The sequence below is a fragment of the Acanthaster planci genome, linkage group LG06 (assembly GCF_054643075.1).
Source record: "Acanthaster planci isolate LZ-2023a linkage group LG06, COTS_SCS, whole genome shotgun sequence".
Classification (NCBI taxonomy): domain Eukaryota; kingdom Metazoa; phylum Echinodermata; class Asteroidea; order Valvatida; family Acanthasteridae; genus Acanthaster; species Acanthaster planci.
In genome coordinates, this window is record NC_141782.1 from 22,959,041 (window position 1) to 22,972,371 (window position 13,331).

Sequence of the window (13,331 nt, forward strand, 5' to 3'; positions counted from 1 at the left end):
AAAATGTGATCTAAACTACATCATTTTTACAATTTTTAACTTCACTTCATACACCACCACTCTGAGTCAATTTAGCTTTGTCATTAAAAAAAAATTCTATATTCAAAAGCAGATAGTTTTAAACACTTCTTAGCCATGTTTTATCATCTGATAACAAACCCTATGTGAGTGCTCAAGTTGTCCGAGGTACACTGTATTTGTGAATAAGTGCTAGTAAGTAAAATAACCTTGAAGAAATTATTTTATGCGTCGTGTCCAGCTGAGTAGGAGCTAAAGTAGATCCCAACACAACTACAGTAGAGTAGTCTTTACCTCATCAGGTCGATACAAGTAGTGCATCCATCATAATTGAAGCGGCAATAAAGTTTCCACGCTTCCATTCATGACAACCTTCATTAGATTTTGAGTACTGCTGCGATATTGGAATCAGAAAAGGGAAACAAACAAAAACTCCCCATCTGTTATCTCTCACCAGTTTCTCAGCATCTTGCTCTGCTGTAGTATGAGTAACTTTCGTAGCATGATGGGGATGACCTCTGACCTCTGGTGCACTTGGGGGTGACCCTGTGCTGGTGCTGCTGACTGACTTGGCTTTCTGTAGAGGGTGCTTGCTCGCTGAAGACCTAACAGCATAAAAACAAGTGGTAATAAATTTAACTGAACAAAAGCAGTTGTGACATATTGCTGCAGACCTGACATTATAAGAAATAAAAGTCCAAGACTAATCTTTGTGTTTTTTTACCTTTGCAAAGTATCTTGGCAAAGTTAAGGACCAAACAATGGGCAAAATGAACAACACAACAGTTTTTTTCCTTCAAAAACTAGGAAATTCAACCATATTGATGTTAATCAATAATTATATGAATCATACTGATAATTATACAACAATTTTTTACACTTAGCAGAAACAATTACGATTGAGAAAGGTTTTTCTATTAAAGTAGCCTGAATGAATGCTTAACAGACTTTTTAATAACTACTTTGTCCAGCAATGCCTAGTGAAACAGGGAAACAGTTTTTATACATGAATCCAAGGCAACGGCAGTTGCATTGTGCCAAGTTTCACAAGTAACTGGCAGCTGACGAGTTTTTTCATAGAACAAAATGCTTCCATAAGTACTGAAGAGGCTGACTGGACAGTGATTGGATTTATTCCCGGATCCATTTCAAATATAGATACCTTTCATGCTACCAATTTTGCTTGTTCCCAGATTCACTTCAAATATAGATACCTTTCATGCTACCAACCTTGCTTGTTGCCGACTTTCCTGCCTTTGTTGCCTTCCATCCATTATATGTGCCAGCCCAATGTTGGATGGCATAGATCCCTTTGCTCTCTGCTTGATGACTGCTCCCACAGATGGCCTATCACTTTCCACATCACTTTCATCAGTCTGATCTGTGTCTACAGTTAGTAATACTCATTACCACAATACATTGTATGTATCAAGGCCAAAATTCATAAACCTTGTGTTCATACAGGCTGGGTAAATGTTTGACCAGTTTGCAATTAATGCCTAAAAGTGTGACAAAAATTTTTCTGAGTGGACGACAATATGATAAAAGGCCTGTCCACCCTGGACGTGTGGGTTGGAGCTGGGTGTGGGTACCAGTACATGTAGGTGTGTTCACTGGGTATTACCCCTCTTAGGCTTTTGGTAGGGTGTGGCAGATGGTGTGTGGTGATACCCCTCTTAGGCTTTTGGGTGGGTGTGGCTGATGGTGGGTAGTGACACGCCTCTTTGGCTTTTGGTAGGGTGTGGCAGATGGTGTGTGGGAGACACCTCTCTTAGGCTTTTGGGTGGGTGTGGCTGATGGTGTGTAGTGACACGCCTCTTTAGCTTTTGGTAGGGTGTGGCAGATGGTGTGTGGGAGACACCTCTCTTAGGCTTTTGGATGGGTGTGGCTGATGGTGTGTGGGTGATACCCCTCTTTGGCTTTTGGGTGGGTGGTGGTGGATAGTTAAGGTACATGTACCATGGCCAGTAGGTGTGATTATCAAGTACAGTAAATTACGGCTAAGTTGGCACTCTCAGGGCTCAAGAAATTAATGCCAACTTGTGCTGTAAGTCGTCGTTTTGCTGACTTACACGTACACATGTATTGCCTACGTACATTATAATTCCTTGCACTAATTCAATAGCTTTGATTTATCCTGGTTTATTTCTACCTCAATGGTCAATCCCAGCAAATTTGTTCTCGATTATTATCCTCACAGGCTGCAAATTTGATAATTGATCATGTGCCCCGAAGGATGAAGCAAAGACGGCAAGCCACTTCCATATCACATCACGACTCGACAGTGCAGTACGTACATGTACATGATACAGTTACGGTACAGAAAACATACACTCATCCGCGCCCGCACATGCATGCATTGGTTAAGTTCGTTCAATAAGGTGACCCCCAAAATCGACAGAGTGCATGCGTGTAGCACTAGAAAAGTTACTGGTATTGATGTGCTCATGATGGCCGATTATCAACGACGGCCTGTGCTGCTTATAAACAGACATTAGTCAAGCAGTGTGGGACTTGTCACTTCTTGGGAACCGCGACGAAAAAACTGATACTGAAGCGTGATTTTTTTAATGCCGACTTACACAAAGGAATTTTTGTGGTTTTGTGGAAAAGGGACCAAGAAAAACATGCCAACTTATACAAAATGACGACTTATAAATGCCGACTTTGAAATGAAATTTTCAAAGCAAATGCATTAAAGACGATGGGGACTTTTGTCAAAAGGCCGACTTAGATGATATAACGAGTTACGCGATGCCGCCTTAGTCTGATATGACGAGTTGTGAAATGCCGACTGAGTCGGAGTTGTGAAATGCCGACTGAGTCGGAGTTTACTGTAATACCTCTCTTAGGCTTTCTATTTGACTGCTGTCTGTTGGTCATCTCATCTCCATCGCTCCATCTGTGTGGATGAGCAAGAACACTGTGATCCTCAGCATTCCTCAGCTCTTGCCTTCTTGTCATGATATCTGCCAGTTGTTTCTCTAATTGCTCCAGCCTCACTTCATGATCTGTGGGTTGCACCTGTCACCAATTACAGAAAAGCTTTTCATGATAGGAAGAGTTTTGATAGACTGATGGTACAGTTGGTCTAAGTTTTGAATGGGTTAGTGAATTACCCATGAATTTATTAGCAATAACCAGGAATCTTAATGGGAAGACAGTGCCCTTAAATGTGAACAATGTTATCAATGGATGTATATAAACTGTATAGGAATGAGTAATAATATGTATTGAATTCATCTTGACAATCCTTCCTATACTTGGATTTGCTACAAATGTGATGTCCCCAATTCTGCAAGCTAATCATTTTTTCCATATCAGATTTGAAGACTTCCAATTCTTTTGATGCTTTATCTTTTTAGCTAATTACTGCCAAATTTACTGCATTTATACGGAGAAGTCAAATTATGTTCACATTCACTTAACGAGCTAAGTGTACCAGATTTTATTTACATTTAACTTATAAAAGGATCCCTTCAAACTGAGCAAATATTACAACCACTTAAAGGAAACAAAGTCATGATATACCACAATGATGTCATGAGGTGTTTTTAAATTACAAGCACTTAAGTTTCATAAATTTAATCTCTAAAATCACTCATAACTTCCCACAACTTGCTCATTGCAACAAGCAAAAGAGTAATTCAGGTTTTTCATTTTTTTTATGTGTACTTAAATAATTTAGCCTTTGCTTTCAGTCGAAGTGGAAAGTGCCTTATTATTTAAGTCAGAAACAAATATGAACCTGCTTTCAACAGCATTAGTTTCCGGCAAGATACTAATCTTCAAAACTTGAACCCGACGTCGGCATGTTGAAAATGTAAAAAATGCATTTTCAACTGATGTCTGTATCAAAGTTTACTGTAAATGCTAGAAAATTGGTAGATGTAATGACCTTCACGCAAACAACACACATGTGGAATTTGAAGTCGATGAAATCGTCTGACAGAAATTAAAATGAAAAGACCATTAAGTTTTCAAAAATTAATTGCTAGTCAAATCAATCCTGTGAGATACAGTATTACATTGAACTGTCCATTATTTAATGTTAATTGGAATTGTGACCTCTGATAGACTCAACTACAGTTGTGCTATTTAAATCAGGTCCAACCAGCCATTTTGCAAGTTTAACTCTCCACTGTACAGATAAATTAAAGGTTAAAGTTTTAGAAACACTATAAAATTTTGGGTATCATGCCAATGTGTATTTAATTTGAGAAATCTGGAGCCTGAGCTTGTGTATAAAGGACATGTACCTTTATACTGTGTTGTTACAGTGTGTAGCAACACACTTCAGGTCCAGGCATGTCAAAACCTTGATTGAAATTCTTACATGTGTCTGGTTATGAGCCTCGTTTGTTACTGTAACATTAAAGCCAGGTCTTACGTCTGTACCACTTATGGTGGTTGTCCCTGATGACACCAATGCTCGCTGGCGGAACCTGTCCAGCATCTGATCAATTCTGGGAGTCATTATATTCACAGCAGGCTCCTGTAAATGTTAAATGGATCAAGATACGTGATGTGTATACATAGGGGTGGTGATTTTTCAACCTTTTAGATAACACTGACAGTGTTGAATCAATGGGCATGATAAAAAGTGTCAGTAAGTATATACGCAAAAAATGAATTTTAGTTCTGATAAAGGGTACATGTACAAGCTACCACAAGTCGAGTTAGAGTACATGTACAAAGATTTGGAAGGAAAATGTTCATCTAAGTGATGGAAAAAGGCTCAAAACACCAGCAACCCCTTTTTATATTTACTTTCATAATGTACATGTACCATTAAGCATACTTTGTAGAAACACGCTTCTGTTTGATTGTGATTTGTAGAAATGGTATTTATTGCTTGGGTGTTGAGTGTACATTTTACATTCAGATGTACGCTATATGTGTGTGTCTGAAATTGCATGACAAAGTTGAAAATTAACAACTTAAGAACTCTTTTGACAAATGTTGCCCTTCTTTTCAATCTTCAAACAAAATTTTATGGATACTTCTGTAATTCTGTGGGAGTTATTTTTATACCTGAGCACTGGCACAGGTGGAGTCTGAGCTGAGCAGATACTCCAAATACTGGTCCAGTCCTGTAGTGATCAAGCAATTAAGAATTCTGGTAAATATTCACAAACAAAATATTATTGCTGTATTACAAGAAAGTTAACACTGGAACTTTAATATGTGATCACATACACGTACACTTAGACTTTTACAATTGAATAGTCTAAAAATCTCAAAAGTCAGCCTGACTACAAGGGCAACTTTGTTACAACTAAATAGTCTAAAAATGTCCATCTCAAAAGTCAGCCTGACTACATGGGCAAGTCTGTTACAACTAAATAGTCTAAAAATGTCCATCTCAAAAGTCAGCCTGACTCCATGGGTGACTCTATTATGTGTTCCAACCAAAGACAAACTTTTGCAACTGTCTACAAATACAAGAGAATAATTACTGATGAGTTCATTCTTACTGATTTTGGTATTGACCATGGCAGCAACCACAGATGCAAGAATGTAACAACCTACATGTACATGTAACTTGTGAGGCACTCTTCTGCATAGGATGTGTAGTGAATCACCTCCCTCATCTAACACATGATAAATCTAGTTTTGCTTCTTTGCTAGAGGTTTTGAAATAACTGATTCCATAGTTTAATATATTTTTGGCTTCCAAGCATAATAACATGTATCTTACGTCTATAGGAAATGGGAAAAGAAAATGTGAAATGGTGTGATAGGATCTTCTAATGTATACGTGTGCAGCCTGTTACCCGGTATGTCTGCCATTATGTTGTCTATGGGGACATGGTGTCCTCGTCTATTCATACCATCCAATATTTGAATCTGTGGAAGGGAGTGAAGCATGGCTGTACGATACCCTTTAGAAAAGACAAATGATACTTTAAATAACAATTTAACAATGGAATATCACTACAAGTACATGTAAAAAACTTTGTTGGGAAGTTTTGGAATAATGAGAATTCTTAAAAGCATCTTTAGTACGTGTATGGGGTGAATTGATGATCATCTTGTCAGTAATGTGGGATCTCTCAATCCATTACTCCAGAGTTTAAACACACAGAATGTCCCAAACATGTTATTCTAAGGTCTGTGTGCATGTGCAATATGTTTTTACCTGGCTGACGACACACAGGATTATCATCAGTGTCTAGTGCTAATATAAGTTCTTGTAGTTGCTGTAGTCCACTCACACACTCAACAACATGATTAAATGAATCAAGTTGGTTCCCATGTAACTGTAGGTGCGCTAGACTTGACTGGGGACCATGAAGAGTTACCAAACCACTGATATCTTTAATGATGTTGTAGGACAGGTTAAGTTTTCTCAGAGATCTGCAATGAATGAAATAATTCAGGCAAGTAAACACTGACTGTTGACAACAGAAAGTCACAAGATCACTGAAACCTGTTATAACGGGGTAAGTTTCAGGTGTGTCAGACTCGACAAAAGGCTGTTGAGATCCAGCGGACCCACGGAGTTCAGTATGATTATGTACCCTAGGATAGAACTGACACCTACATGTACAGTTGAACAATGAATAAAATCATTAAACTCTGACCACTGACATGACTGAGACAATGCTCCTTTTGGATGAAATGAAAAATGTCTAAGAGAAAACCAAAGAGACTGCAATGCCAGTACATGTACATAATAGTACATACCCTGTACTATTGATGTACTGGTACAAGTACATCATGTGTATTGGAAATGGTTCTTAACATACATGTACATTGTACAGTATGGGTTTTGCACATGTATGTCTATCCCCCGTCTCATTCTGTCAAAGATCAAAATGGAAAGTTGTATCAATCTAATATTTCAAGGTTTGTGTGTCTGGAATACATGTATGTACCATACATGTATACTGGACGGGTGAATTCCACATTTTTTCATCTGGCTTATTGAAACAGGTTGTCATGACGTTGCAACTACAATATGTACGTGTACATGTCCAGTATGTTGAATTTTCTACAAGCCAATCCAAGATGGGCAACAGTTCCCTATATGTACATGTAATGCACTTAATTTATAAGCATGATAAGGCATCTTGTAATTTGCATGATGGATTGCCATCCTATGTTGAATGGACTGGTAGCTTATTACATGTACATGTACTTACAGGTACAATGTACATGTACATGTATGCTACAACAATTGATGCATAATAAACTCCACAGAGCTGAACGCCTGCTTCAACGCCTGCTTGAACCTGGATACAGATTCCATAAATAATTTATGTTTTTTGAATGATTAAGGTTTGGCAAGATTTAGAGTTTTTATCCAAGAATAAAAGTGTGGAATTAAAAAACTGATACCAGAGGCTTATTCCATGAATCTACAGAACACACACAACTACATGTAGCCAAAAGGTAATTTAATTGTCACTTCTCACTGGCTCTTGGTTGATTTTTGGTGAGTAAACATAGTAAAAGAAATTGTTGACCAATATTCTCAGCTCAACAGCTTCAAGAAACTTGTCCTGAGTTAATTTGATTTACTTCACACATATTTTACCTTAAACTGTGTAGGCCAACAACAACCTTGATGTGGTTACAAGACAAATTCAATGTCCGAAGAACGGTCAGGGACTCCAAGCCTTCAATGCATGCAATCTGATTGGAGGAGAGATCTAAGTGTTGAAGCCACCTAAGTCTGCTTAGTCCATCAATGATGCTGATCTGATTGCAATGGAGGTTAAGTGTACGGAGATTGGTTGAGAAATGCAGACTTGTTAAGCAGTTGATTCCAGCATCAATCAGGCACAATTCTTCACCATCACTAGCGCCAGAATTCATGCTTTGTTCCGCAGTCTTGGCAGTCAATTGAACTCGAAAATTTTGGGCAGGATATCGCCTCTGGAAAAAAGATATTGAAGAAAAGGTTGGCCTTAAATGTGAACAAAACAGGTACAGGTAATGTACTTCAATGCATCCTTCAATGCAAAAATGGATGCAATTTGATGTTTGTCCAACAATCCATGTGATTGAATCAGACGTCAATAAAAAAATCTTCTGTAAATACCGGTATACATGAACATGCATGTATAAGAAAACTTCTACTGCACAGCGCCATGCCTGAGATTACTGCATAGCAGGCAACGCAGTTCCACTGCACCACAAAACTCCCAACTACAGTGTAATGTTGAACAAACCATGGAGCTTTTTATAGCTCCATGAACAAACTGAACCTGAAACCAAAGGTGACATGACCTGAAACTTACTAGGGGTAACTCTGGGTCAGATACATGTACATGTCCCTGTACGTTTTTCCACCATTTTAGTTGGGTTGGTTTCATATTCGAGGTTTTCGGGTTAAGTGAGTTCAGCTAAGCCATCTTGGTCCATAAAAACCTAAAATAAATGGAATACACGTCCAAAGCAAACAGTGCAGCCATTAACATGGTGTGTTTTTACTGCAGAGCCTAGTGCTTGGTATGACCAATGTAAATTTGTACATGTAAATGTACCACATGTAGATGATTTTTTCCCCAACAGTACATACCGAGACTGTAATAAAGACACCTACATGTACATGTAGTAACAGTTTTGAGTTCTTGCCATGATATTTCCGAAAGAATTTATGCAACATGGATAAGTTCACGTGCAAACTATGACAACCTAAAGGATGAATTGCTCAAGCTACACATACAGGTACAAGTAGACAAATGTTCTTTTTTGGGTTGGCTAGGTTATGGTTTGGTTCAGGTACATGTAAGTTTTATCTTAATTTTTGTCGGGTCAGGTTGGAATTAAGGAGATTGCATTTGTTTTCAGGCAGACTCATAGATAGAAACTAGAGTGCTAACTTCTCATTCTCTGCACTGAGAAAAATTGATGCTGTCCTGGGCGCAGACATTTTGAATCTACGGGCATGCTTGTAGAATATTCAAAATCAGACAGAATGAACATCAAATAATGTATTCTAAATCGAATGTGCAAGTACAACATATGTGAATGTCAGCGCATCTTTTGAATAAGATGCACACGTACACGTACAACGCAATAGCAAGTGTTAATAAGCCTTTTGCGAATTAAGTTTGACTCAAATCTGGTACACTGAGTTCTTTAAATTCACATGAACATAACAACTTGAATTCTCCTTACTAAAACCACTGTTGCTGTACCTCGTGATTCGGGGCAAGCTTCTGCTTAGTTACATAAGACACGCCTTGCAACAATACACTGCTCTCAATGGATAAGAACTGCACAGAGGAACCAGTCCATTCCAGAGATGGTGGTTGCTATTCGAAAGCTTGCCCTGAATCACGAGGTATACCAACAGTGTCTTTAGTCTGGGGAATTCAAATTGTTATGTTTATGTGCAGTCAGATAACTCAATGCACCAGATTTTATTCAAATGTACACTGTAACTCGCAAATGGCTTATTACATCCATAGCTGATTATTTTACAATGACTGTTTCCCTAACATTCAATTAAGGTTGTCCCATTTCTTATGTATGTCCCTTGTCTTTTGATACATATGTAAATTAAAAAGATACAGCTAAATTAAAAAGTCGTTCCATTGATTCCGTCAGTGTCAGGTGAGTTGACGGCTCTGGAGCAGGGGCTATGACGTACATTGGGTATCAACATATGGTACATGTATAGCTACATGAACATGTACAGCTCTATGGGTACTGATGAAATCCAGTTAAAAAAATGCACAGAAAAATTAATGTGTAGCGTTTGCAATTTTGTTTTTTGGGGGGTAGAGAAAAATGAAATGCTCATTTACTGATTGTGTGTTCAGGTTGTTTGCGAAACAGCTTTGTTGATGTCAATACTGTATGTGTGCATGTACCGGTACATGTATCGTTCTAGAATACAGACACAGATATATATACATGTGTATGTAAATTTAGCCATACAAAACTGTACAATATTTCTGGATTTCCACAGGTTTGTGCACAAACATGGATGCGCCCAGCAGGCATCACTTTGTACATGAGTCAGTGCTCTAGTTTTACTGTAAGCTCTATCATGTCTATGGTCAGATTTAATTTATAACTACTGTGTATTATGTTTCGTGTCTGATTGGTCTGTTTAACCTGACTCAGTGCACATTACTGCCAATTTAACAAGAACTGCTAAAGCACATCTATCCACTCCCTTATATACAGTAAACATACACACTTGTAACACCCACATTATCAAGATGTTCACAGCCCATACTGGCTACTACCTGCATGATTTAGTTGTCAAGCTTACGGTACCTCGAGTACTAATATTAAAGTATTTTGTGAAGACTTAATTAGACAACAGGTACCTTGTTCAATGAGCATGCTATTCAGCAAGTACGGTACCTTGTTCAGTGAGCATGCTATTCAGCAAGTACATGTACATGTACAGTATCTCATTCAGTGAGCATGCTACACGTACTCAGCAAGTACACTAATAATACCTTGTTCAATGAGCATGCTACTCGGCAAGTACAAGTACCTTATTCAATGAGCATGCTACATGTACTCACCAAGCATGCAGCCCCAGAGATTTGTTTTTTAATTTTAAGTAGATTCATATTCAAGGGGGTGGGGAGTTTTAACAGGGGATATTAAGTTCAAGATCTATTATGTTATTACTAGTCTGGTTTCTGTCATTAATGCTCAAGTTCAGTGTGACAGGCAAAATGGACAGCAGCTGCAGCTAGTCTAAACATGCTAAACTGCTGAAGCTACAGTATATGTACATGTACATGACGTCTACTTGTTTGTATGGGTCACACCAGCACAGTACACAAAGTGGTACACAGACTATAAAAGTATAAACAGTATAGCCATGGCATTTCTTCTTCAACCCCTATACTTAAAGAATTGCATTTCTTCTTCAACGGAACTTTAAAACTGCTCCTTGTATGAATTCCATCAATCAGATACATGTACAGTACATGTACATCAGATGCATTTTCAAAGACAACGTAGCGCTAAGCAACTAGCAGATGAAGAAATTGGTAACATTTCAAAGTAAAGGTAGGGCCTACCCTAAAACACACACTGCTCCTATCCAGTTCCCGCTCTGACAAAGAGCAAACAAACATAATACTACTAGTAGGACCAATTCACAGTCTAACTTTTGGCATCCACCTTATTACTAGTATATTATTACGGTACATGTAATGTACACTGTATTTGTACGTACCCTGCATGCATTTTTCATTTTAGAGGCAAGCTCAACCATGCATGCCAAAACTTTAAGAAGACAGAAGACATAGGCCTAGGCCAGTCCTAGACGACAAACTTGCAAATTGGGCGTTGAATTCGGTATTTGGCTGGCCTACGCCTACCGTATAATCGAAAATCATTCATGTACATGTACTGTAAAGTGTAAGCCAACCGGTATTTCGTTCGAACACGTAGCGCGCTTATATATTGTCAGGTTAATCAAGAGAGGGCCCACTTTCTCTGTGCGGCCTCGATAAAAAAGTACTATGGGGCGCGCGCTCTGCACAATTCAAGGGAAAATTCTTCCCGAGGCCAAGACGTTCAAAAAATACCCTAACAGTGTATTTTAAAAAAGAGGAGATTATATGGCCCAAGAAATTGTGGGCTTGTGTAAGAATAGCCAAGAAAAGGACTCCCATCCCAGGGCAAAGCAGAGTAATGCTATTGAAAAACTGTCCCAAGAGCCTGAAAAGGGGAGGGATGGTTAGTCATTTGAAAAATGGCTACTGACAGACATGGGAAGGTTTATTTTTGGTGGAGGAGTTTGTTTTGGTGGATGATTAAAAATTTCATTGTGCTTAACCTACTAAAAATTGAAATTCGATTGAAACCTCAATGACCCCAAAACACATAGTTTTTGTTTGAGAGGCCTGAGGGACTTCAGTTGCCTGCACCGGGGCTGCGAACGTGGTTGATTTACATTGTTCTCAATTGGGTTTAGTTCAGTGCACCAATATGGGTGCATCGACGTAAATAGGCGGGAAAAAGTTACAGACTCTAAATATTCTATATTAGAGAGTCATGGAATTGGAGAATTGAAGAAATATGACACTGGACCTCAGGCCCGCCGGACTCAGGGCTTCCAATTCTGAGCAATTTGGACGCAATCGGGTCCGAAAGTGGCACCGACTCTGTTAGCCGGCGTTTTGCCGCTACATTTTCAAAATGGCTACTTTCCGGGCAGAGAAATTTCCTTCATTTTAGGGGTGATCTGCGAAAATGGAAGAGGACACGGCAAACATGAAACTTGTCATAATACATGTCACCCCTGCGTCAAGTCCTTGTTGTTTAAGGCCTTCATGATACACATCAACACACATCACCAAATATGGTCATAACTTTTTTCCAATGGGCCAACTTGGCAAAGATTTTTTTTTTTTGGTAATCCTCACCCCAACCACTGCCAAGTTGAAATTCTTGAAAAATCAGTCACCCCGAGGAGCTCATGGTCGATATCAGGAACCGGATTTCTTTGTTGACAGACACGTGCTGACGGACGGCTGTTTGGGTTGTGACCTAGCATTACTTATTTTTCCACAGCAGAATAATGGAATGTAGTTAGAGGGGACCTCGGGGATGTATTAGCTACCATAAAACAGTCGTTTAGGCTCAGGTATGACGGGGAACTGACCTGGTGACCACAATCACCGCATGGAGGAAGGGTGTGTTTTAAGGGGCGGAGGGTTTTAAGGCCCTTTAACAGGCAGTGTTGACAAATCACCATATCTACAAAAAAATTATTATCCTACATGTTCTTTCTTAAAAGGGGAAATGACCAAGTAGAGGGAGGAAATTTAGCACTGTGGTCCTGCTCAAAAATGCTCTGAACGATAGTTACCACTTATTAGGTACTTTAAGCACTACTTTGAGTGTCTGTGTGACTGAGTGTGGTATCCTCTAGAACAAAATTTACTTAGGTAAAACGTGTGGGGGTTGGCTTCAATTTGGAATGCATGTTTGACTTCGACAAAGGTTTCCACACTAGCAAGTAGGCTATAAAATAGCTGTGGACGTTGCTTATAGGCCAACTCATAACTATATGTATCGTTTGTTGAATTAACCTTACCATCTTATTTCCCCGGTACAGAGGCAACGATTTGACACGGGAGGGAGTCTGGGCATGGTTGGAAGATGGCAGCCAACTGGACTATTTCAACTGGGCGCCTGGCCAGCCAGATAATCACAGAAATGAGGATGTGTTGGAGGTATACAGTTACAATCGCCAGTAGAATGACAACAAAATCATCGATGCTAATGACAGATTGTGCTTCATCTGGGAAAAGAGACCATTGGGGAGCGGATGCCCTTAAGCTGAGAGTTGGTCAATTCCTGTGCACGCGGGTTAT

General features: G+C 39.1%; 1 protein-coding gene across 4 annotated transcripts in view; it reads right to left on the reverse strand.

Moving 5' to 3' along the window:
* The window catches only part of lrrcc1 (leucine rich repeat and coiled-coil centrosomal protein 1), a 52,330-nt gene extending 40,929 nt beyond the window's left edge, over positions 1 to 11,401 (reverse strand). Inside the window, exons 1-9 of one of the 4 annotated variants that reach the window (XM_087138294.1) lie at positions 11,183 to 11,401; positions 7,562 to 7,902; positions 6,161 to 6,378; positions 5,796 to 5,903; positions 5,053 to 5,111; positions 4,409 to 4,513; positions 2,862 to 3,042; positions 1,249 to 1,405; positions 473 to 623 (exon numbers count right to left, since the gene is read on the reverse strand). In XM_087138294.1, coding sequence (XP_086994420.1) covers positions 473 to 623; positions 1,249 to 1,405; positions 2,862 to 3,042; positions 4,409 to 4,513; positions 5,053 to 5,111; positions 5,796 to 5,903; positions 6,161 to 6,378; positions 7,562 to 7,902; positions 11,183 to 11,221 — 1,359 coding nt within the window. In that variant the 5' untranslated portion in view covers positions 11,222 to 11,401. Of the gene's footprint in view, positions 1 to 472; positions 624 to 1,248; positions 1,406 to 2,861; positions 3,043 to 4,408; positions 4,514 to 5,052; positions 5,112 to 5,795; positions 5,904 to 6,160; positions 6,379 to 7,561; positions 7,903 to 11,182 lie in introns of those variants that run through there. The other 3 variants (XM_087138295.1, XM_087138296.1, XM_087138297.1) reach the window with 3 other exon arrangements.
* Between the last annotated feature and the right edge of the window lie 1,930 nt (positions 11,402 to 13,331).